This window comes from Onychomys torridus, chromosome 5 (assembly GCF_903995425.1).
Source record: "Onychomys torridus chromosome 5, mOncTor1.1, whole genome shotgun sequence".
NCBI classification, from domain to species: domain Eukaryota; kingdom Metazoa; phylum Chordata; class Mammalia; order Rodentia; family Cricetidae; genus Onychomys; species Onychomys torridus.
The window spans coordinates 12,562,036-12,587,461 of record NC_050447.1 but is presented as its reverse complement, the minus strand read 5'-3'; the positions used below and the strand labels follow the sequence as shown (position 1 = coordinate 12,587,461).

The following is a 25,426-nucleotide window of genomic DNA, read 5'->3' as shown; positions in this document are numbered from 1 at the left end:
CCAGCCTGGGCTACAGAGTGAGTTCCAGGAAAGGCGCAAAGCTACACAGAGAAACCCTGTCTCAAAAAACCAAAAATAAATAAATACATTGAATTTTAAACATTAGGCAGTCAGTAACTATTTAAAAACAAAGTTCCCTATCTTGGAAAATGTAGAAAAATAAGGCTATGGTGTCTTTCTTCATAAAGCTTGTATTTCATTTGAAGCCAAAATATTCAACAATTAAATAGCAGTTAGTATACCTAAGTGTCAAATTTTGGGGTCTTTTTTTGTTTTATTTATTTTTATTATATTTTTAACCAGTTTGCTCTTATTGGACATGGGTTTCTGTCTGGATATGAAAATATTCAGCTGTAGTTGAATTCTTTTGTTGTTTTTTTTCCCAATAGTTTTGCTGTGTAACCTTGGGTGTCCTGGAACTTTGTGGACCAGGGTGGCTTCTAACTCAAGGAGATCCACCTGCCTCTGCCTTCTAAGTGCTAGGATTAAAGGTGTGCGCCACCACCACCGCCACTAGCTGTAGTTGAATTCTTTATGGTGGGAGCTGAGAAGCAGTCATGTTCAGAAGTGCAGTGCCCTCCAGACTAACCCCTCTTCAGTGGTATTTACGTCACCACTCATGTTTGAGTTCTTTCTAAGAAATGCAGTAGCTAAAGAGTAACATAAGCTACCAGCACCAAGTTAAGCCCTGTAATGCTCCCTAAAAATAAGGGATGCTCCACAGATTTGCTTGTCTTTGCAGGGGCCATGCTAACCTCTGTACTATTCCACTTTTAGAGTGTGCACTGCCAAACTGAGTACATCTTTTTGTACTTTAGTGAGTGAGTTGCTGTAAGATCAAGTTCAACAAGCTCAGAATAGGGAGTCATGGAAAGTAATTTGGGCTCTTAAAATGTATTGTGTTCCCTTCCTAGTATTTATTTTTTATGCTAGAATCTGTTCTTGAAATTTAATACTAAGCCAGTGAAGTGAAGTTGAAATTGGCTTTTGAAGCAGGAGTATTTGCAGGAATGAGGAGATGAAGGGAAGAGTAGTAAATCGAGTCTGTCATGTATAACGATTTTTCTCACTTTTTCTTGGCAGTGAAGAAACGACTGGTGATATCAGTGATTCCATGGATTTTGTACTGCTCAACTTTGCAGAGATGAACAAACTCTGGGTGCGAATGCAGCATCAAGGACATAGTCGAGACAGAGAAAAAAGAGAACGAGAGCGACAGGAACTGAGGATTTTAGTGGGGACAAATTTGGTGCGCCTCAGTCAGTTGGAAGGTGTAAATGTGGAACGTTACAAACAGGTCCTTACCTTTCTTCTTGTCACCTTTTCTTACAGTGTGCAGCAACATAAACTGAAATCTTATCTTAAGAATATTTTTGTTAAATGTTAAATTGAATATTTTTAACTGTTTTACTTAGAAAGACCTACTTAAAAGTACTACATGTATGGGTTGGAGATTCAGTATTGTCAAGGTAGCAGTTTTTCTTAAATCCAACTATAGATTTAATACAAGCTCAGTTATACTTACCTCTCTTTTTATTTGTTTTAAAAGTCAACAAACTAATTTTAAAATATGTGAGAAAGAGCAGAGAACCTCTAAGACCTACAGCAGTTTTGAAAGCATAGGACAAAGGACCTAAATGCATTTTGACTGAAGTGTGGAGGTAGTTTGTGGTATTGACACATTCCAGTGAAAAGATGCATAGAAGGGAAGTGAGAGAAGGGACAGACACAGTCACTGAAGGGCAATAAAGTGGGGATCAGCAAACTTTTATAAAGACGTCGTTAAAAAAGTTTTGTGTGTGGGTTTTGACCTGCATGTGTGTCTGTGTGCTTCATGTGTGCCTGTGCCCAAGGAAGCCAAAAGAGGATGTCAAAACCTCCAGAACTGGAGTTAGAGGTGGTTGTGAGCCACCGTGTGGGTGCTGGGGATCAAACCCAGGTTCTCTGGAAGAGCAGTCAGTGATTTTAACAGCTCCCAGAAGCTTTTCCTGTAAAAGGTTAGATAGTAAGTACTTTTGAGCTGTGAAAGTTATAACTAGTAAACTGGATGGCTATAGGCCAAGAGCAGCCAAAACATTTAAGAAAATGAGAGGGCAGGGCTTGGTCCAATTGAAATTTTAGAGTATAGCTCAGTGGTGTGGCTGTTGTTTAACATGCTTAAGGTTCTGGATTTGGAGCCATAGCACCAAAAATAGAAACAAAACCCCCAGAATATAGGCAGAGAGTTAGATTTGCCAGTCCCGGATTAGATAGTCCCTTATAGATATCATATATTGACCTCTTTTCTTTTTTCCTCTCCCTGTCCCCTGACAATCTTAAGTAGTCCAGACTGTCCTCCTGTGGTCAAGGATGGCCTTGAACTTCTGCCCCTCCTAAGTGTACTTGAGTGTTGGAATTACCATCACATCTAGTCCCTGTGGTGCTGTAATATCAAATCCAGGGATTTATGCATGCTAGAAATTCACTCTGCCAACTGAGCTACATCTTTAGTCCTGCACTCCAGTTAACTTTTATGAAGATTCAACAGCAGCCTCCTATCTATCTATCTATCTATCTATCATCTATCTATTTATTTATTTATATTTATTATTTACGTACTGTTTTTTTGAGGCAGGGTTGGTCTCTCTGTAGCCCTGGCTGTCCTGGAGCTTACTGCATAGACCAGGATGGCTTTAAACTCAAAAGAGATCTGCCTCCCCAGTGTTGGGATTAAAGGCATAGGCTGCTATGACTGCCAGGACAACTTTCTTAATAAATGACTCTGGGCTGGGCAGTGGAGGTGCACACCTTTAATCCCAGCACTCAGGAGGCAGAGCCAGGAGGATCTCTGAGTTCGAGGCTAGCCTGGTCTACAGATCGAGTTCCTGGACAGGCACCAAAACTACACAGAGAAACCTTGTCTCAAAACAAAAACAAAAACAAAAAAACCCAAAAGATAAATGATTCCGGAACAATTGAATATCCACTTAATATGTGTAAACAAAGAAACTTAAGTCTTGAGACATTTGCTCACACTATAGATACTCTAGAAAAGTTGATCAGAGACGTTTATACAATCTAAAAGTCCTTGAAGAGAGCACAAGGGAAATCTTCATCATCTGGGATTGCATGAAGACTTGTTAGGACATACACAAAAAGCACAAATTATTTAAAAAAAAAAAAAACTTTTATATAACCAATTTTTTATATTTAAAAATAAGCTAGGTTTTGTTTGTTTGTTTGTTTGTTTTTGTTTTTTGAGACAGGGTTTCTCTGTGTAGTTTTGCGCCTTTTCTGGAACTTGCTTTGTAGACTAGGCTGGCCTTGAACTCACAGAGATCCGCCTGGTTCTGCCTCCCGAGAGTTGGGATTAAAGGCGTGCGCCACCACCGCCCGGCAAAATAAGCTAGTTTTTAAAGTTGAGCATTAAAGTATGGATGAGAGCAATGTAAAATACAATCTGCAAGTTCAGTGTGTTACTTGAAGAGTAGTTTGGGATTTTCAAAATGTTTTTTTAACTTACGTGGGGTTTTTGTGTGATTTTCAGATTGTTTTAACAGGCATTTTAGAGCAAGTTGTGAATTGTAGAGATGCTTTGGCTCAAGAATATCTCATGGAGTGTATTATTCAGGTAAGTGAGAACATTTATTTCTTAAAAGGGTTATTCATTTTCATGGGGGGGGGCAGGGAATTGTAGGCCCAAGTGGAGGCCCACGCCTGTAATGTTAGCTGCTTACAGGGATGGAGCCCTGAGTTCAAGGCCAGCTTGACAGTGTTCCCAGTCCATGTCTCAGAAAACTTAAAAGAAACTTCTCCTGAATAAAAAAATTTCCTTCAGAAATTTCCATTTTCAAACTTGGTCTTTGTACTAACAATTTGTTTTGTTTCTCAAAAATGTAGGAAAATAATCTTGAGTTTTCCAGGTCTCATTTAGATTTAATTTTAGTTGTATGTTGGTAATGGAATATTTCTGGATTTCATTTTATCTAAGATTGGATTATTTTTTCTATAAATAATGACTATATACCATTCACAAGATCAGAATATTTTGTGAAGTATTTTTTTCCCTGTATTGATAAAGCATTATTTAATTTTTTTTAGGTTTTTCCTGATGAGTTCCATCTCCAGACTTTGAATCCTTTTCTTAGAGCTTGTGCTGAGTTACACCAAAATGTAAATGTGAAGAACATAATCATTGCTTTAATTGACAGGTAAGACTCTTGAGCACTGGAAGGTAAATGCTCTGAAATGGAAATATGTAATTTACAGCATTTTCATGAATTATTTTTTCTTGTGCTTTTTGTTACTTTAATGTGATTTGGCTATAAGTAATTTAGCTTTTAGTGTTTGCCTGACTTAGGCGTGCAGATATAACTTTTTGTTTGAAGGTGTATGGAGGTGCTGTTTTTTAAAGTTTTTTGATGTAGCCCAGGCTGCCTCATACTTACTGTGTACTTGAGGATGACCTTGAATTTCTGATTCTCTTGTCTTAATTCAAGTGCTAGGATTAGACAAGAGCCACCATACCTGGTTTACAATGAGTATCTTTAATCTGTTTAACTGATATGTAGACATTATTGTACAGACCTTCCCTTGAATCTTATGAATCCAATGTCCATTGAAGAACATAATTTTAAAATTATCTTTCAGTAGTAACTTATTTGATTTTGTTTTTTAAAGTAGCAACAACATATGAATGATTAAGAATGCTCAAATAATCATTCTGCTATCACATTTTTATAAGGAAGAATTTTTAAGAATCACATTTTAGTAAACCGCCTTTGAGTATTTTAGCAATTGGTGGTCTTGTTCATAAAAAGATATAAAAATTGAAGATAGATGAGCAGTTAAGAGTGCATATTACTCTTGAAGATGACCTGAGTTCAGTTCCCAGCACCCACATTGGGTGGCTCACAATTGCCTGTGACTCCAGTTCTAGGATACCTGACACTCACTTTTGGATTCCATAGACACTTGCATTTACAAGTACATGTTTCCCCCACACAGAAACACATCTATACCCAGATTTTAAAAGTAAAATCTTTTTTAAAATGTGTATGTATGTATAACTTGGCTTTTGATACTGTCTGTAATTAATGACTGCTTGTTAGCCCTGCCACATAAATAATAACTTTTTTTTAATCCCAAGACAAAGTTTCTCTGTGTAACAGTCTTGGCTGTCCTGGAACTCACTCTGTAGACCTGGCTGGCCTCACAGAGATCTGCCTGGCTCTGCCTCCCAAGTGCTGGGATTAATGGCATGCACCACCACTGCCTAGCAATAATACATAATTTATCCTGCTTGTGGGCATATATTATAACACTAAAAATAACACCAAACATTTCAGCAAGCATTTTCATTTTTTGTTGCTTTTAAGCCATCTAATTAAGGTCTAAGAAGTAATATAGCAGAGGTCTCCAGATTGTCCTGAATAGCATACATTGCATGCTTATTGTGCCCACTCTTAAAGCTGGTTAGCAATATTTTCCTTTGTAGGAGTAATATCATTTAGCAATCCCAGTCTGTTTTTTTTCTGCATAACAAAATGTAGATGCAGTTCTGACTTTGACAGATAATGGAATAGATATAATTTTGAATATCTTATGATGTAGGCTATGAACATCAATTTCATTATTTCTAGTGGTTCTGTGTAGGTGCTGGGAACTGAACTTGAGTTCTCTACAAGAATAGTAAGTAAGCACTCTTACCACTGAGCTGTCTCTACAGCCCTTAAATCATTTATTTAATCAGGGTGTGGTAGCACATGCCTGTAACCCTAGCACTTAGGAATTAGAGGCAGGAGTACCATGAATTCTAGGCTAGGCTGTACTACATAAAGTGGATAAACGCGTAAACATAAGAAGACTGCCAGTGGAATAAGGCATCATTAACAAAACTTTAGTAAAGAAGGGATAGAAAAAAATGATTCATATATTGTAGCTCTTGTTTTAAAAACCATTCTTATATATGTTTTAAGAGTAATAGACCCAGAAAATACAGAAAAGCAATAAAGAAAAAATGATCCCACTGCTCAAAATTAAGGTGGGTTTTGTTGTTGTTTTTTAGATTAGCTTTATTTGCTCATCGTGAAGATGGACCTGGAATTCCAGCTGAGATTAAACTTTTTGACATATTTTCACAACAGGTGGCCACAGTAATACAGGTTTGTATAGCATTTTCTCTAAGTTCTCAACTTTGAGACTCTCTTGGTATATCTTTTTGTAATTGTAAATTATATGATTTTCTAAACATTGCAGTCCAGACAAGACATGCCATCAGAAGATGTTGTATCTTTGCAAGTCTCTCTCATTAATCTTGCTATGAAATGTTACCCTGATCGTGTGGACTATGTTGATAAAGTTCTAGAAACAACTGTGGAGATATTCAATAAGCTTAACCTTGAACAGTAAGTCGAAATTAAACTACATTTCTTTTGGGGGAAGGGTGGAAAATGCCACTTGTGGAGGTCAGAGGCAAACCCGTGCGGTTGTTTCTTCTTTCAGGCCAGTTCTGTAGGTAGAACTTGGGTTGGTAGCCTTGGTGGCCAAGTGCATGTACCTGCTAAGCCCTCTTGTCTACCCCAGCGTTACAACTTTGAAAAAATTCTTGGCACTATTTTTGTCTTGAATTTGTTTTTCTTTCTCAGTTCTTCTTTGAAATGTTAGCATTTGTCTTGTTTGAAGTATGTGCTGAGATTGTCCTGTGTGGTGCTAAACAGGATAGGGAGTTTTGTTAGCTACTTACTAGGTTTTATACTGTAGTGAAGTAGTGGCCCATATGGTTTGTAGGCAGTCACTGAACTTTGAAGTTCAGTGTCTCCCATTCAGATCCTTCCTATATATGAATGAACTAGTTTTTGTTTTGTTTTGTCTTTACTGTTTTATTCTATGTGTATAAATGTATGTGTTCTATGTGTGTACCTGGTGCCTGTAGAGGCCAGAAGGAGGGTTGGATCCCTCTGAAACTGAAGTTACAGACAGTTATGAGCCACCATGTGGATGTTGGGAACTGAACCTGGGTCTTCTTTAAGAACAGCCAGTGGTCTTACCTGTCAAGCTCTGTTCAGCCTCAGGAATGAGCCAGTTTTTAAACTAGCAGGGAAACAGTATCAAACAGTATTCCCCCCCACCCCCCACCCCCAAAGAAAAAGGTTTTCTGCAGTTGAGTAAGTTGTGAAAAACTGAAAAACAAGGGCATATGTAAATTTAGGCTGAAAAATTAGAAACATAAGTATATATTTGAAGTGTAACAAATTGAAATAGTTTTCTTATTTGAGCTTTGGTTTTGACTGTTTGGGAAAGAATAATGTTTCCTGCTGGATGCATCCTCATTCTTACTGCCCTAGCTGTGGCACCCTACAGGGACCACTTTGGGCAAGTTTGATGCTGTTCCCTTTTCCCCAACAGCTGTCTCCTGAGCTCCTTAGTTAGGCTTCCTTCCTTTCTGTAAGGTATTTGTATTTTGGGGTGCTAATGTACAGTTTTTTCTTTTCTATTTCCTACCCATTGGGAAAATAGCTACATAAGGAAATTTTCTTTCCCTTTTACTCCTGTTTATTATGTTTTGGTTTTTAGTCATTCCCATATTCTTGCGAACTGAAAAACAGTACAGATCTTTATCAATAAGTATGAGAGAAAATTAAATGATGTGTCTTTATTCCCACTACCCCTAGAAAATGAGCTTTAAAGTAAAAGTTAATAAAGTAGGGCCGGGCGGTGGTGGCGCATGCCTGTAATCCCAGCACTCGGGAGGCAGAGGCAGGCGGATCTCTGTGAGTTCGAGGCCAGCCTGGGCTACAAAGCGAGTTCCAGGAAAGGCGCAAAGCTACACAAAGAAACCCTGTCTCAAAACAAAACAAAACAAAAAAGTTAATAAAGTAACTGGAAATCCCACTGTCTAAAGGTCTTGTAAATGTTAAAATATGTTTCAGCCTCCAGAGAATGCTTCTTTATAAGATGCTACCTTAAATTCAACTAATTCTCCTGGAGTCACCACATACAAATCTTTCTTTTGAATGGTTTTTGCATGGGTTTTTTTTCCTACTTGCTTTACTCATAAATACAAAATACTTGGCTATCTGAGGGACCACAGTATCACTTAAAACAGTTTTCTTTCTTCTTTGTTTTTTTTTTTTTTTTTTTAGACAGAATTTCTCTGTGTAGTTTTGGTGTCTGTCCTGGAACTCACTCTGTAGACCAGGCTGGCCTCAAACTCACAGAGATCCGCCTGCCTCTGCCTCCCGAGTCCTGGGATTAAAGGTTTGTGCCACTGCCACCCTTAAAACAATTTTCTGAGAAACACCAAATTGTAGACAGTTGCCTTAATTGTCCTTTTATGAACTCCTGTTTGTGAATTGGAAACTATTATTAATAGAACTACAGTGAATAAAGAAGTGTAGTATCTTTAAATAGGCATCCTTATCCTCTTTTTGATTTGTTTTGTTTTTATTTTTTTGTTTTAAGATGCAATCTTGCTGTGTAGTTCAGGCTACCTTAGAACTTCCATTATCCTCCTGAGTGCTAGAATTACAGGAGTGGGCCACCAGTCCTGGCTGTATTTATCTTGAGAGGAGGTAATTTTGAAATAGAAGAGATTGAATGTATTGCTCATTTTCTCAATTCACTTAACTTCTTTCTTTTTTTTTTTTTTTTTGGAGCTGGGGATCGAACCCAGGGCTTTGTGCTTGCTAGGCAAGCACTCCACCACTGAGCTAAATCCCCAGCCCCGACCTATTTCTTTTAATGTATAAATGAAATTTTTGTTTGTCTGTTTGTTTCGTTGGTTGGTTGTAGTTTTTTTGAGACAGGGTTTTACTTTGTAGCCTTAGCTGTCCTAGAACTTGCTCTGTAGACCAGGCTGGCCTCAAACTCACAGAGATCTGCCTGCCTCTGCCTCTGGAGTGCTGGGATTAAAGGTGTGAGCCATCACCGCCTGACTAAATGAAGATTTTTTAAAAAATATGTGAAACAAGTGCTATGTGTCTGTATACAAGGTCAATATTATTCATGGAAGGGTTGCTGTTTTCTCTTCATAGTATTGCTACCAGTAGTGCAGTTTCAAAGGAGCTTACGAGACTTCTGAAGATACCTGTTGATACTTATAACAATATCTTAACAGTCTTAAAGCTAAAACATTTCCACCCACTCTTTGAATACTTTGACTACGAGTCCAGAAAGAGCATGAGCTGTTATGTGCTTAGTAATGTTCTGGATTATAATACAGAAATCGTCTCTCAGGACCAGGTAAGAATACAGACACAATATTTTAGGGAAATAGAGGATATGGTTTTTAGGGTTTAGACAGTGAGTGCTAGACACTAAATGGGGGAGGTAATGTTTTAATAAAAACCATAAATAGCTTATTTGTTATAGAAGTTAAAAAACTAGAAATGTACATAGAATTAATAATAGAATTATTAAACACCTCTGATTTCACTAAAATAACTACAGTTGATTAGCATTTGGCATATCTCTTTTCAGACTTTCATCCATAAATGTATACATTGACCTGTTTCTTTTCAATGCTTCTGGAACAACCCCTTTACCTCCTCCCAATTTTATGTTCTCTCTTTTTTTTTTAAACTCACTGAGTTCAATTACTGCTGCCTGCATGTGCACAGGTGGAGGGTCATCTGCTAGAGTATGAGCAACCTCCCAGTGACCATACCCCAAGAAAGTGACTTTCCCTCCTTCAGCAGCCAGCATTTGCCAATAGCTCCTCAACTAGGGATGGATCCTTGGGAGCCTCCTTCCTATCCAGGATGAATGCTGACTAGCTTGATCTTGAGTGGGCAGTCACAGCTGCTGTGAGAAGATGCTATTTTGTAGCAGTCTTTCCTTGGCCTCTGCTTCTTACAGTCTTTTGTCCTTTCTTCAGTGCTCCCTGAGCCTTGTAGGGGAGGAGGTGTGATAGAGATGTCCTGTTTAGGGCTTAATAATCCATAGTCATTTATTTTCTACCCGTTGAGTTTGTATTAACTGTTAACCACTGCAAAAGAAATGTCTTTAATGAGAGAGTAAGAGCTATAATAAAGATAAGTGTTTAGAAGGCAGTTTGATACTACATCTATTTAGCAAAATAGTAGTAATAGGTTCTTCCCTAGGCTTCTTACTTCCTAATCCTTTGCCAGGTTTACAGTACCAGGCATGAATTCCTCTCTGTGGAACAAACTTTAAGTCCAAGTAGCAAGCCCTTGGTTGTTCCCATAACATTTATTCCAATGTTGTACCAATGGGCTAACCTTGCCAACAGACTGGTTGTTATTGTAGCTTCAAGGGTTCACAGCTGGCTGAGACTATTCAGAACAACTTCTTACAAACAACTGAATTATTTTACTGTATTATTTCAGTGTATACACTTAGAAACTGTTACCTTTTTTGTTCATGGTTTCACACTAATATTTTCTTTCCCATGTTGCAGGTAGATTCCATAATGAATTTGGTGTCAACGTTGATTCAGGATCAACCAGATCAACCTGTGGAAGACCCTGATCCAGAAGATTTTGCTGATGAACAGAGCCTTGTTGGCCGATTCATTCATCTTCTACGTTCTGATGATCCCGATCAGCAGTACTTGGTATGGTCATCTCTTACTATAACCTTTCATAATGAATGGAGAAGTGTTTAAAATGCTTTAATGCCCTTTTTGGTCTTAGTTTAAGGTGTTGAATGTGGGAGGCCAGCTCCCACCTTTTCCAGGGTTCTTAGAGGAGGAGAGAGGAATAAGAAAATATTAGATAGAAAGATAGTGAAGAGGAGAAAGACAGAAACACGGGATAGCTTTGGGAGGACCTGGGTCAATACCCAGCAGCCTTTTCTGTTTATTCAAAAGGGCTTTTTTATAACAATGCCAAGGGGTGGGGCAAAAGACCTCTGCCTTGCTAGAGCAAAGCACACCGCACAGCCAAGGGTAGACCCTTCCAAACACCTGGTAACCACGCCTGTGGTCAAATCATCCCCTTATGCAGCCCTGCTGGGTAAAGCAAGCCCAGATTCTCTGACTCTGACTAAGTTCTTCTTAGGAAACCTTTTTGGGTCTCCACAGTTGAAAAACTTGCTACTAAGTTAAAATTCATGGCTTCCATGGAATTAGAAAAAAATTACTTATTTAGTTCTATTTGTATCTTAATGTAGCCAACTTGGCCTCTAAATCATGATCCTTCTGCCTTAGCCTCCTAAGTGCTGGGATTTTAGTTATGTACCACCATGCCCAGCTGGGATTTTATTTCTATGTAAATGAGTAACTAAACTGTTGGAGCTCTTGAGGAACAAGCCATTCTGGCTTCTTTTGAAATCCTGAGAATTGCAGAAAAGTTTGCCTTCGTTTAGTTGGATATCCCATAATTATTCTGTGTTCTGTTTCCTTTTCAACTGCGTGTTGCTTCTAGAATGTTTAGTTGCTCTTGGTAATATACTTCATGAGACAAAGTCTGATAGATGTATTTGTCAGATGAAAATGTATGACAGCTTTTAAAATTACGATTTTAAAAAGTATGCTTTCCCCTTAATATTATTTCTTTATAATTAGAAGAAACTTTTTTTGTCATAGTCCTCAGTTAAACTTTATGAAATGAAGATTAAATGTGACCTAAGTAGGTATGTTGGCATCTGATAGTGGATGATTGATGTGAAGTAAGAGGGTGATTTCTGTTAGTAGCATAGTAGTTTTTAATTTGGCTTAGGGACAGATGTTCTAAGCACCGTGTTACACTCTGAGCACTGTGATTAGTATAGTATGTGAATGCTGAAGTATTTTAAGTGGTTCCCCTTTCCTCTGTGTGTGGGGGTGGAGAGAGGGGGGGGGATTGCTTTTTCTATTGCTGTCACATGTGATAGTTAGGATTTGTGAATGTTAATGCTTGTGTCTTTCCATATCAAAGAAAGACCCAAGTATATTACATATTGTGTTTTACATATTTAGATGTTTATCTCATGAATTCTTTGGTTGTCTTCAGTGTGTGTATTTATGTGTTTATGTTTGTGCGTGTAGGTGCATCTGGGGTCAGAGGTCAGCATCAGGTGTCTTCCTCAGGTGCTCTCCACTTTATTTTTCTAGGCTAGGTTCCTCACTGAACTTAGAGCTCACCTATTTGGTTATGTTGACCAGCTAATGAACTCCATGGAGCTACTTCTGCCTTCCCAGTGCTGGGATTGTAGTTTCATGGGCACACCTGGCCTTTAACCTTAGATGTTGGGATCTGAACTCAGGTCAAGCTTACGCAGGAAGCATTTTACTGACTGAACCATCTGCCCTGTCCTTTGGCTTTCAATTTTTTCTGAGCCATCTGTTTCACAAGTTGCGTTTTTTTTTTTTTATCTGCATTTTTTTATTATTATATTTGTGTTTTAATTTTACATATCAGCCATGGGTTCCCCTGTCCTCCCCCCTCCCGCCCCCACCCTCCCCCATCCCCTCCCTCCATTCCCATCTCCTCCAGGGCCAAGACTCCCCTGGGGATTCATTTAAACCTGCCTGGAAGGAGGGGACTGGACCTGCCTGTACCAGGCGTTTTTAAAGTATATTGGTATTGGAAAGTTTGATCTACCTGTAAAGATAAATAAGAATTAAGTTTATAGGAAAAACTAAAAGATCAGAATTTAGACAACCTCCAACAGGTAGAACAGGCTTTATTTAATGCCAGAAAGGTGGTTTCTCTAATTCTGGCCATAAATGGGGCATAGGACCCAGTCACTTAGTGATCAGAGTTCAAGAGAGTGCAGATTACATGCCTTAAGCTGGGGCTGGGGTTTTTGAAGCTCAAGATAGGGAAGGCAGAATGGGGAAGTTAGCTGTTTTCCTTAGATAACCTGTGTTTTTTTAGGCTCTAGGTTCTGTTATCTCTTCCTGCAACCACAGGGTGTCTGAGGCAGCTGCTTTGCTTCTGCAGTCCCCAAATAGCTGGCTTCCTAGAGCTTTGAGCCAGTTTAGGGCCTTGGCTTTTGGGAGTGATTATTCTTCTACTGGTAATTCACACACAAACACATACACATCCCCACACACCCCACAGCTGCTTTATTCCCATGGTGGCCAATATTTTTTTGGCACATACCTTGTGCAAGGTAGTGATGACACAGTTGAAATGATGTGTCATTTAATCTTTTCAACAGTTACAGGAGTATGCTACCTCATTTTTCAAGTGTGCTAAGAGGAGGGCAGTTGTATGATACATCCCCCTGGGAGACATCTGTTCACTCCTCTAGGGAACAAATGAGAAACCCAAATAATGATTCTACCATTGTCCAGTTTGGCCAACCAGTGAGTTTATTGGGATTACATACAGGCGTATGGGCAGTGGGAGGTTGGGGTTCTCACAGGAATAGGCTGTCTCAAAGGCATAACTGAAAATCCCACTCCAGTGCTGATGACAGCTTACTAAAGCTGCAGTCCTGGAGCTCTGCGTGGCTTGCAGGTGGCTTGCAGGTTGGAGAAGCTCACCAGTCTCCTCCACCAGCATGGTTTACACTTCCACAACCTTTGGGAGGGCCTTTTTGTTAGTCTTGTAAGTTGCAGTTATCTGGGACTTGTAAAATTATTTACTTCCTAAATCATAGGAACTTCACTCCAGAATGGAATGTTTCAACAGATTGCTGCACAGCTGCAACAGAGTAGAGAGTACTATGATCTATTTTACATGTAAGTCTGATATGCTTCATCAGCCTGCGTTCCTCTTAACACAGTGTAGTTGGTACACATGTGTATGAGAACAACGTATGTCTGCATTGACTAGTTACCTAAGCTAGTTATACAACCTGTGTAAGCTTCCAGCTTACCCATATATAAAATGGGTTAGTATTTTAGAGTGGTTAATGCAGGAAGTGTGTATCTCTATAAAGGCTGGTCTGGCACAAAACAGTAACAGCAAGGTTTAGAGCTCCCATGTAATTTTGTAATAAATTTTTTTCTTTGTCAGATTTTGAATACAGCACGAAAACATTTTGGAGCTGGTGGAAATCAACGGATTCGCTTCACACTGCCACCTTTGGTGTTTGCAGCTTACCAACTGGCTTTTCGATACAAAGAGAATTCTCAAGTGGTGGGTTTTCTTTGAAATATATATATCACTACATTTGTGCTTTTTCCTTCCTGTATTTTCTAAGTTGTAGAAAGCGCAAGCATACACAGAAGTAAGTGATAATGACATCATCTCATTTTAGGAATTTGTGAGTAATACGCTTTATTCATCACTCACCTTTGCTGTCCTAACTGACACTGGTGAACCAGACACTGGTGAGGAATCACATAACAGCAGTTATGTGACTCAGGCAGTCCAGACTGGCGCTGAAACAACTTCTTAGGTTCTAGCCCAGGTTCCCTTTGTCCAGTGAGAGGTCTAGTGTTGCATAATCACTTTTCAAAGAGCCTGCAACTGAATAATAGTACGAATTGTGTGCAGCTTCCCTGTGAGTTCATTTTTTTCTAAAGCAGAGTCGTGGCTTGTCTTCAATGGTATAATTTTAAAGAAAATACCTCAGTCTCCTATACATGAAAGTTGGAACATCCAAGTTTATGTTAAGGATTAAAACTCAGTAAAATTAATTTTCTAATAATTTCTAAAACAAGTTTTTTCCCCTTACCAGCTTGCATACTAGGTTTTTGTTAGGATAGTTTCTATTCTATTTTTCTGCACTTATAACTAGGTATTTATCATTATTAACAATAAAAGTGGTCGTATTATGAAGCAATAATGATCAAAATGATATAATACAAATAGAAATACATCCAAATAGAACAGTGGAACTGAGGAGTGATCCAGAAAACCAAGTGTGTGTGATCAGCTTATTGTTTTTTTGTTTGTTTGTTTGTTTTTGGCTTTTTCAAAACAAGGTTTCTCTCTGTAGACCAGGCTGGCCTCGAACTCAGAGATCTGCCTACCTTTGCCTCTGGAGTCCTAGAATTAAAGGCGTGCGCCACCATGGTCCAGCTAGTGGATCAGCTTCTATTAATCCTGATCACCATGCCAGAAATGTAAGGGGAAAAGTGTGGGAGACCAGCTCCCACTATTATTTACCCCAGGAACTTTTAAGGATTGAGGGATAAGAAACTTAGTTAGAAATATATATAGAGAGAGAAAACAAGATAGACTCAGGTGGGCCTGGATCCTTATTCAAATGGGTCCAGAACTTTATTCCAATGGTCTTTTTATAACAATGGCCAGGGGTGAAGCAAAAGACCTCCCCCTTGCTAGTTACAGTCACCTGGTACCAGGCCGGGGGCCCAATCAACCTTTTATACAGGTCTGCTGGATACAGCCACTAAGAAACTAGTGGGCTCCAACAGGTCCCTCTTCTTTATGTTTTATAGAAAAAACTCCTGATACAATTGCATCAATCTTAAAGACAAACAGGTTAACATAATTCTGATATAAATATTGCTATGCATAGTTAAGATTTTCTCAATCTTACATCTTAAACTCTTAATATTTCTTGCTAACATAGAATAAACTTCTGATGTATACATCTTAAACAGTACTTTCTTATCCAAACTTTGGTGTATCAATATCAATAGGTTAACATAATTATTTTTACAACCCTACTCTCAACCTATAAGCCTACTCTCAACCTACAATGTATACAAACATAACATTAATTCACTCAAGTAACACGAAAATATTTTTTAAATGAGATATACTGAGGAATATTAATACTCCCCCTTTTCTTTAAAAAACAACCAAACTTCTCTATTTAAACAGTTCCATTTTTACATAAACAGTTCCATAAGCAGTTCATAAGTCATCACTATTGATAGATTCTATATGCATAAGTAAGTTCAAACTGTCTTATAATGAAATCATTATTTTTTAAAAAAAATAATTTTAATTTTTTTTGTTTTTCAAGACAAGGTTTCTCTGTGTAGCTTTGCAGGCTGTCCTAGATCTTGCTCTGTAGCCCAGGCTGGCCTCACAGAGATCCACTGGCTCTGCCTCCCGAGTGCTGGGATTAAAAGGCGTGCGCTGACGCCGACGCCGCCACCACCACCCGCTGTTTTATTTCTTAAGTTCAAAAAGAGTTCTGATACCATTCCTAAGAGTTCCTTTGAGCCTCGAGACAGGGCCTGGCTTGTCAGCTGCCCTTAAGTCTGTGTGTAGCTGTCAGAATCGTAATGACTCTGAAGCAAACAGTTCCAAATATGAAAAGTTCCATAACCAAGACTTTTCAGTTCAAGCAAATCTCTTTGAAATTTTTGCTTTCAGCTACCGCTGTTCTTTGCACCCTGTAGCCTTCCTTAACCAGTCCCAGACCAGGCTAGAGAGCTTCACCTCATAGCCACACGAGCTCACGGTTCCTTCTTCAGCTGCCATGAGCTGAAACTGTGGCCTTCCCACAGCAACCCTGGCTTTGGGAGGAAAACCCATTACCTGCACCACTGACAGTCCAAGTGCTCAGCAAGCCAGGAATCCTCCTCCATAGGCTGTTATGTTGTACGGCTGCCTCGCTACTGGGAGCTCAGGCTGCAGTCAGTCTCAGCAGTTCCCGCAGAGTCTCAAGGCTGGCTGTTGAGCCTGGAGCACTCGGCAGTTCCGGTGTGTCTGAGCTGTTTGTCCCGCACTGACGCCATTCTCCAGTCCTGGAAGCAGTCTGGTCTCAGCCATCTCCGCTGTTCACTTTCCCAAGGTGATGTAAACTGCTGGGCCCTCTCCACCATTCGCCTTTCCCATGATGTAGCCTCTCAAAGGTTGCAGAATCTTGCTGTTCACCTTTCCTGCAGCGCGGCATCTCTGCAGTTTTCTAAATTACTGCTTGTCGTTTGCCTCTCTCGTGCTTAGCTTCACTGCTGAAAGCCTGGGACCCTCGTAGCTAGTTACTGGCTCTGCTTTCGCTTGCTCTTGGTGTCTGCTGCTTGAGAAGCAATGACAGCCCCACGGGTCTCAGCAGTGGACAGACCTTTCTGCTGCTCTTTTCTGAAGCTAGCAGTTTCTGGAGCTGCTGCTTGCTATTATTGGTGGTTTCTGGATCTCTGCCAAGTCTGCAATCCGCCATGGACATTGTTCTCCAAGTCCCAGGTTGGGAAAACCTAGTCTAAATTACTTTTTTTCACCATATCCTTTACCCTAAGGCCTCTGTGTGTGTGTGTGTGTGTGTGTGTGTGTGTGTGTGTGTGTGTGTGTGTTTTGGTTTTTCGAGACAGGGTCTCTCTGTAGCTTTGCGCCTTTCCTGGAACTCACTTTGTAGACCAGGCTAGCCTCAAACTCACAGAGATCCACCTGGCTCTGCCTTTCGAGTGCTGGGATTAAAGGCATGCGCCACCACCGCAGGCCTATATATTCTAAACCTATATTTCTCTGACTTACTTTTCAAATGTCTAACTTAACAAACATCTAAAAGAGGTATATTACTTCTTACTCTTAACTAATGTGAATTAGGAAGAATCTCTTAGCAAACTCTATAGGGCTACCGTTTAACAGGTATATATCTCTCTAATTGGATCTTTTATCTGACCCAGTTCCTGTGTGGTTTTGCCTCCATTTGTCCACGAGTTCAGCAGAGTTTATCGCCAGAGGCAACTACCCCTTAGGGCTACACTCCCTCATCTCACAGGGAGTCATCTAAACAAAGCTTTTCCTCAAAAAGATACTTTTTTCTGATAGAAAACTTCTCTCCTAGATAGCTAGCTCCCTGTCCTGTCCTGTCTGGCTCCTTCCCCAGATAGTGTCTCTGACGCTTGGCTCCCCTGCCTCATCAGGCCGTTGCCTCGGGATTTTTTTCCATCCAGGTGAAACTCTCTGAAAGGCCTTTTAGAGTAAGTTTTTCCCAAAAGAAAGATTACTAAGCTTTCCCAAAACCCCATTCTCTACACTTCATGGCCCAGAGGAAACTAATTCTGGGGGTAAAGTGTTGCACCACTGACGGAGAGAGGACTTTTGTTTCCTTCTGCACGCGCTGCAGGGGAAATCTTTTTGCTCTGCCTTTGTTTTTTTTTTAGCATTTTAACTGTCCCCAGGCCAAAAGCTTCCATAGGAATCTTTTTTCTTTTCTTTTTTTTTTTTAAAGATTGATTTATTATGTATATAGAAGAGGGCACCAAATCTCATTACAGATGGTTGTGAGCCACCATGTGGGTGCTGGGAATTGAACTCAGGACCTCTGGAAGAGCAGTCAGTGCTCTTAACCTCTGAGCCATCTCTCCAGGCTGGAATCTTTTTTCTACCCAAGAAGCTCAGAGAAGATAGATTTTTCTCCAGGATCTCATGTTCCTAGCCCCATAGTTAGGCCTATCTTATCCTACTTTACCCTAAGCTTTTTCTTTCTATATTCCTGCAATTATATTTCTGTTTCCTACCTAACTCTAAATTTCTTCCTGCACTGTATTACTGTATTACTACATTCTACCTTCCTTACTTTTTATAAATAGGAGAGAGAGAGAGAGAGAGAGAGAGAGAGATCCTAACGCTGCAGCGTTGCAGGATTTCCTTCACTCCCTAGCCTATACACCCGAGAATAAAATACCGTTGCCTTCATTTTTCAGTTCCTTATTGGCATGCCTACACTCACAACGCCCCCTACAATCTTTTCCCCAAGTACCTGATTCCTGTTCGAGGCACCATCTGTGGGAGACCAGCCCACATTCTTATTTACCCAGGAACTCTTTCTTGAGGATTGAGGGATAAGAGACTTAGTTAGAAATATATATATAGAGAAAACAGGATAGACTCAGGTGGGCCTGGATCCTTATCCAAATGGGCCCAGAGCTTTAGTCCGAAGGTCTATTTATAACAATGCCAAAGGGTGGAGCAAAAGACCTTCCCCTTGCTAGTTAGACCCTTACAAACACCTGGTACCCAGGGCAGTGGTCCAATCAACCTCTTATGCAGTTCTGCTGGGTACAAGCCACCAGGAAACCCAGTGGGCTCCAACAAAAAGGACTGTCTTTAATAAATGGGATAGGAAAATTGGATGTCTACTCTTAATGGAATAGAATTAGATCTTTATCTTACATAATGACCAAAAAAAAAAAAAAAAAAAAAAGAACTCAAAATGGATTAAGAAACCAAACCTTGGTCTTGTCATTGATTTCTTTGTTTTTTCAGGTGAGAGTACTAAAAGCATAGGCAACAAAAGCAAAAATAAACAAATGGGTTATATAGAACTAAAAAGTTTGCACAGCAAAGAAAAAACAGTGTAATGAGATAGTATACAGAGTGGTAACAAAAATTTGTAAGCCATACATTTGATGGGGGCTAGATCCAAAATAAGGAACCCTGAGCTGGAGAGACAGCTCAGTGGTTAAGAGTGTTTGTTGCTCTTGCAGAGGAACTGGATTTGACGCCTAGCCCCCACGTGGGGGATTACAGCTATCTTTAACTCCAGTTTTGAGATATCTAGCTCCCTCTTTTGACCGCTCTGAGCACCAAGCATACACATAGTATACTTAACATTCATATAAGCAAAGCACTCACACACATAAAATCAAAATAAATCTTTAAAGCACCCCATTAAAAAAGAATGAGGAACTAGTTCAACAGTAAGAAAATAAATAACTTGATTTAAAAATGGGAAGGATGCCAGCCTGGGCTGTAGAATGGAACCCTGTCTCCAAAACAACAAATAAACAAAAATGGACAAACAATCTGAGTACAATTTTTTTTCAAGGAGAACATACAGATGGCCGATGGGTCACTGAAATGCTGAATATTATTAATCATGAAGGAAGTGCAAATGAAAAGTACAGTGATATATGACTCATCTGTAGTGGGCTATCATCAGAGAGAAAAGGAGAATGGCTGGCAGTGTAGCCCCATTGGTAGATTATCTGCTCTCCATGTACAAGGCCTTAGGATTAGTCTTTGGCATCATAGACAAACAAACAAACAAACAAGCAAAAAAACTCATGGTATGGTGAAAAGGGAACACAGTTGGTGAGAATATAAGGTAGTACGGCCACTGTAGAAAACAGTATGGGACTTCTCCAAAAATTAACAGTAGGGCTGAAGTGTAAAGCTCAGTGGTAGAGGGCATACTTAGCATGTTCCAGGTCTCAGTTTGCTTCCCAGCAACTCATCCCCTCTAATGGAACTTTCATACAAGTCCAAAGTATCATTATTGGATAAATATTCAAAGGAGATGAAATTAGTTTTTGTTGAAGAGAAATCTACACTCCCATGTTCATTGTAGCATTATTTACAGTGGCCATAAATGGCCAAAACACATCAATGATGAATAATGAAAATACAATGTATGTGTACATACATACATACATATGTGTGAATAAATATACTGGAACATTATTTAGCCCTAAAATAAAAGAAACCCTGCCATTTGTGACAACATAGGTGGTCCCGGAAGACAGTATGCTGAGTAAAATAAACCCATTATCAAAAGATACATACTTACGACTTCACATGTCTAATCAAAACTGTTAATAGTAGACCAGTGGCTGACAAATTCTACTGAGTGTTATCAGATGAAAAAAATTGGGAGACCAGCAAAAAAGAAAAGAGGGAAACAAGGATTTGAGACACACTCCCGAAATAGTAGCTAGTATTTATATTATAACAAGGACTATGTTCTTCGATTATACATTTGATCCTTGTAACAAGTCTGTCATCTTTTAAAAGTAAAGGAACTTAATGGTTTTACAGAAGTTTGGATGGTGTAACACTGCTATTTAGAACTTTTTAGAAATTAGAGTAGCAAAGGGAAAAGAAAAATAATTTTCAGCAATGGCAATGTTACATTGAGAATGAAATAGTGATAAAATATTTTTTAGTAAATTGGCAATGTGTAACTATAGTGTTAAAATACAGTAATTCCTCATATAAGATTTTACACTAAGGAAATAATCAGGGAATTTTTTTAAACTTAGTTACATTTTTTTATTAGTGTGTGTATGATGGGTTGGGGAACCCTCATGCATGGTATGCATGTCAAGGGGTGAAGGATGAGTGTATACCTTACAGGAATTCCATGGTTGAGCTCAGGCTGTCTGGCTTGTGTGGCAAGTGTTTGTACCTTTCTTTATAGCAGTGGGCACATAATTAGGGTCTGAAAGCTTTGTGTATAATGACCATTCATTATGTTTTTAAAGATGCTTTTAAAGGGGATCAGTATAACCAATTAGAACTATAAATGAGTTGATAGAATAATTTGTTAAAATATTATTAAATAACTTAGTATTATGAGGAAACTTGTTTTGACAAGAAGTCATATACAAATTGTTTGTAGTATGAACCGAATTTTAACTTTTTCAGTGATCTGCTTTAAAGCAAACAACATAAAACTACACAGATATCTCCGTTATATTTACACAGAAAAATGGACAGGAAGACATTAGCAACTGTTACCAGGGAGGATTTTATTTTCCAGCTTCTTTTGCGTATGTTCCTCAACTTAGGGATGTGTTTCTTTTCTGATCAGAAAATAAATGTTAGATCTCTATAAATTAGAGAAGCAGCAGCTTTAGATGGGTTTAGTTTTTAAGGAGACTTCCTGCTTGGTTTACTTGTGTGTTCCATAAATGAGAGAGAAGAAAAAGGACATAAAACTGGACTTAACTTCAGTGCTTTTGCTCAGAGGCTCCATTAGAATTTTTCAGTATAATGAACAACTTAATCTTGAACTTGATGTGATTGTTTTTCCTGTTTTAGGATGACAAGTGGGAAAAGAAATGCCAGAAGATTTTTTCATTTGCTCACCAGACCATTAGTGCTTTGATCAAAGCAGAGCTGGCTGAATTACCACTCAGACTTTTTCTTCAAGGAGCCCTAGCTGCTGGGGAAATTGGCTTTGAAAATCATGAAACAGTGGCATATGAATTCATGTCCCAGGTGAGCTGGCTTCCTTCATGGCTTGTTTGGTCCAGTTGGTTGGGTTCAGTCATTGCCTTTTATTTTTGAGGTAATGTACTTGATGTTCCTGGTTTTCTTTCTTTCTTTCTTTCTTTCTTTCTTTCTTTCTTTCTTTCTTTTTTTTTTTTTTTTTTTTTTTTTTTTTTTTTTTTTTTTTGTTTTGTTGTTGTTGTTGTTGCATAGGGTCTCACTCTGTAGACCAGGCTGATTTGGAACTCAGAGAAACCCACCTGCCTCTGCCTCCTGACTGCTGGGATTAAAGGCATGCTCCACCATGCCTGGCACTCTTACCTTTTAATATGTAATTAACATTATCTGACCATGTGAAAGTCTTTTCTTATGGGAGTTACATTGTCCCTGTAGAAAATGTTTCATGGACAGAAGTTCTTGTGGTTAGTTCAGTTGGCAAGTCCGAGCTCAACAAAGTTGGGATAGGCTTCTTAATTGTAACTTGTTAGCTGTCTTCCATCTTGGCTGCAGCTTATGCCTCTTCACCGGAAGGTAAAGCATGCCCTGGTGTGAATGTCCGTAGGCACATTCTCACAGAGTGGGTTTGTTCTGAAGAACTTTGGAAAATGTTCCCTGAATATTCTTTGTTCCATGTGGTCAGGCATTTTCTCTATATGAGGATGAAATCAGCGATTCTAAAGCACAGCTGGCTGCTATCACCTTGATCATTGGTACTTTTGAGAGGATGAAGTGCTTCAGTGAAGAGAATCATGAGCCCTTGAGAACTCAGTGTGCACTTGCTGCATCGAAACTTCTGAAGAAACCTGATCAAGGCCGAGCTGTGAGCACATGTGCACATCTCTTTTGGTCTGGCCGAAACACAGACAAAAACGGGGAGGAGGTAAGGTTTCTCTTGGCCATTACAAGACAGAACTGGTAACAGGGATTGGTCGCTTGGCCTTGTGCTTTGGAAGTGAAACATTGGGTGCTTGGAAATCTGGCATTGACAATTGTTGTATAGAGGAAATGAATGGGTAGTAATGTCAGCATCTCACCTGTGGTAGAGTCTACTTTAAGGTATGGTTATAACAACTTATTTACCATTAGTTACCATTTCTTTGTTTGTTTGTTTGTTTTGAGATGGGGATCTTCGTATATAGCTTTGGCTGTTCTGGAGCTCACTCTGTAGACAGGCAGGTCTTGAACTCAGAGACCCATCTACCTGCCTTTGCCTCCTGAATGCTGGGGTTAAAGTTAGGTATGTGCCATCATACCTGGCACCAGTTTTGTTTTTAAGTATACAGTTGTCTGCTTTGTTTTAGGATTTCATTTTGTTGTGTCCAATTACAGCATACAAGAGTCTTACAGCATTGTGTTTCTTTGATGGTGAGAAAATGGGACAGTTCTCCTTATTCATCCATTCCATATTTTCCTGCCCTTTATTTTAGCTTCATGGAGGCAAAAGGGTCATGGAGTGCCTGAAGAAGGCTCTAAAAATAGCAAATCAGTGCATGGACCCCTCGCTGCAAGTTCAGCTCTTCATAGAGGTTCTGAACAGGTACATCTACTTCTATGAGAAAGAAAATGATGCGGTGAGTGACATAGCGCTCTTTCTGCAGATTTGACACTTCGTTTAAGTCATGGGAAGTTGGCTTTGCTTAGTCTACCTGTGGCCTTCTTCCATTCTCCAGAACCTTTTTCTGTCTGCACAGGCTGTGCAAGTAAAAAAAATACCAAGTAGGCTTGATTTGTCATCATATAGCAGTTCAACGTCAGTCCTAAAGGCATTGTCTATTGTAACATTATAGCATTCATTAAGATTTTTAGGTTAAATACAATTTTGATTTCTGTTCTTTTGCCAGTTGATGTTACTCTGTATTTTGAATTTTTTAAATTCTTATTCTGTCCTGAATGAATAACTAATAGTTGTTGCTTAAACTTGGAATCATATCCTCATATCTTTTCATAATTATTCAGGTATTTGATGAAAGTAATACAAGTTTCTCACAAGAGTACTCCTAAGTTGTCTTTTGTGATACATGCTGACTACATAATTATTCTTTTTGTAGGTAACAATTCAGGTCTTGAACCAACTTATTCAAAAGATTCGAGAAGATCTCCCAAATCTTGAGTCCAGTGAAGAAACAGAGCAAATTAACAAGCATTTTCATAACACGTTGGAGCATTTGCGCTCAAGGCGGGAATCACCAGAGTCTGAGGGGCCAATCTATGAAGGTCTCATCCTTTAAAAGAAGACAGCTCAGCAACTCCTTTCTACCCACCAGAAAGGGCTTTACTAGGTCTCCCTTCCATAGATTGTGCCTTTCAGAAATGCTGAGGTAGGTTTCCCATTCCTTACCTGTGATGTGTTTACCCAGCACCTCCAGACACCTTGAGGACCTTAACTCACTTCATAATTGTTTAAGTCTGTCTGATCACCCCAAGTAGCATGACTGATCTGCTCTTTAAACTTATTGTGATCTGTGAAAATTGAAAAACAAAACCCACTTAACCTGGCTACTAATGGAGCTCTCTTTCCTTATTTTATTTTGTTGCATTGTTGATTGTGTATTTTCTTTATTAATGGGAGTTAATTAATTAACTAACCCAAACATACTTGTTTATTTGTTCTCTGGTCCTATTTGAGATTACTTTAAAGGACAGGAGTACTGTGTGTGAAATTCAGCTTGGGCTTTCCCCTGAATGCAAGATAAAGCCTATGTGTAATATATCCCTACAACTAGAATATATTAATGCATGTTGAAGAATTTTAAAGCACCATGGTCAAAAGCAGAAGCTATATTTTGCATATTTGGACTCAGCTATCCATTAAAAACTATGTCGTCAACTGGACACATCAAAGTAATTTGATTCTATAAAATAGAAATTTTGTGACTTAATGTAATTTATGTATAACCTCCACTATTGTAAATTTATGTGAAATGCATCACAATTACAACTTTTTCATCAGTGAAATAATAAAGTTGCTGTTAACAATTTTGGATCTTTCTTGCTTTTTGTACAATTGATGAAGGGAACTCTAGTAGATTACTTGTGAGGTGCCATGTATACTTATGGAATTCTCTTATTTAACTCTAGTTTTAAGCACTTAGTGAATGAGGTACCATCTATTATTTCAGACATTTACAGCTAATCACCTTTTTCAAGCACACCTGCTTTTTTTAGGGCATGATGAGTTACCATAACATCTCTAAAGGCTCTTACCCTGTATCTTAAAAGATACTCCTGAAACTGCCTAAAAACACCCTCGTCACTGTTGTCCAGTGTAGGGAGTGGAGGAAGGCCTGAGTGAGTAAAGTCCTGAGTGAATATGGATTGCTTACATAGGGACTCCAATGATGAGGATGGCAGTGCCCCATCCCCACAAGCGCGGTAAACCTTACCTGGGCAAGGCTCACAAGGACTAGCAAAGCTTTCCCTTAGAATCTGAGTGTGTGTGGACAGTTGCCTGCCTGCAGCATCTTCCTCCTTGGTGTCTGTCTCTCACCTGCAGAGACTGCTTCCCTCTCCCCATACCTCACCTAGTCATGACTATGAGGCTGGGAGTTGCTTGGGCTGCTAACTTTCTTGTACCTGTTTCTGTCTGGCCTTCCTTCATTTCCTTGCCTCCCCTTGTCATGACCTTTGCTGGTGGGTCATGGTAGCCTGGATTAGAAATTTGGAAACAGCTTAGCTTGGGTTCTAGGTAGGCATGT

General features: G+C 39.2%; 1 protein-coding gene and 1 pseudogene across 1 annotated transcript in view; one reads left to right on the top strand and one right to left on the bottom strand.

Moving 5' to 3' along the window:
• The window catches only part of Vps35 (VPS35 retromer complex component), a 39,504-nt gene extending 14,792 nt beyond the window's left edge, over window positions 1-24,712 (top strand). The window contains exons 6-17 of the mRNA XM_036187834.1: window positions 1,084-1,297; window positions 3,527-3,610; window positions 4,081-4,190; window positions 6,047-6,143; window positions 6,238-6,386; window positions 9,015-9,222; window positions 10,400-10,555; window positions 13,890-14,012; window positions 21,561-21,740; window positions 22,372-22,611; window positions 23,159-23,302; window positions 23,780-24,712. Coding sequence (XP_036043727.1) covers window positions 1,084-1,297; window positions 3,527-3,610; window positions 4,081-4,190; window positions 6,047-6,143; window positions 6,238-6,386; window positions 9,015-9,222; window positions 10,400-10,555; window positions 13,890-14,012; window positions 21,561-21,740; window positions 22,372-22,611; window positions 23,159-23,302; window positions 23,780-23,959 — 1,885 coding nt within the window. The 3' untranslated portion in view covers window positions 23,960-24,712. The remainder of the gene's footprint in view (window positions 1-1,083; window positions 1,298-3,526; window positions 3,611-4,080; window positions 4,191-6,046; window positions 6,144-6,237; window positions 6,387-9,014; window positions 9,223-10,399; window positions 10,556-13,889; window positions 14,013-21,560; window positions 21,741-22,371; window positions 22,612-23,158; window positions 23,303-23,779) is intronic.
• On the bottom strand, window positions 703-801 carry LOC118584919 (annotated as a pseudogene).
• Window positions 24,713-25,426: the final 714 nt, after the last annotated feature.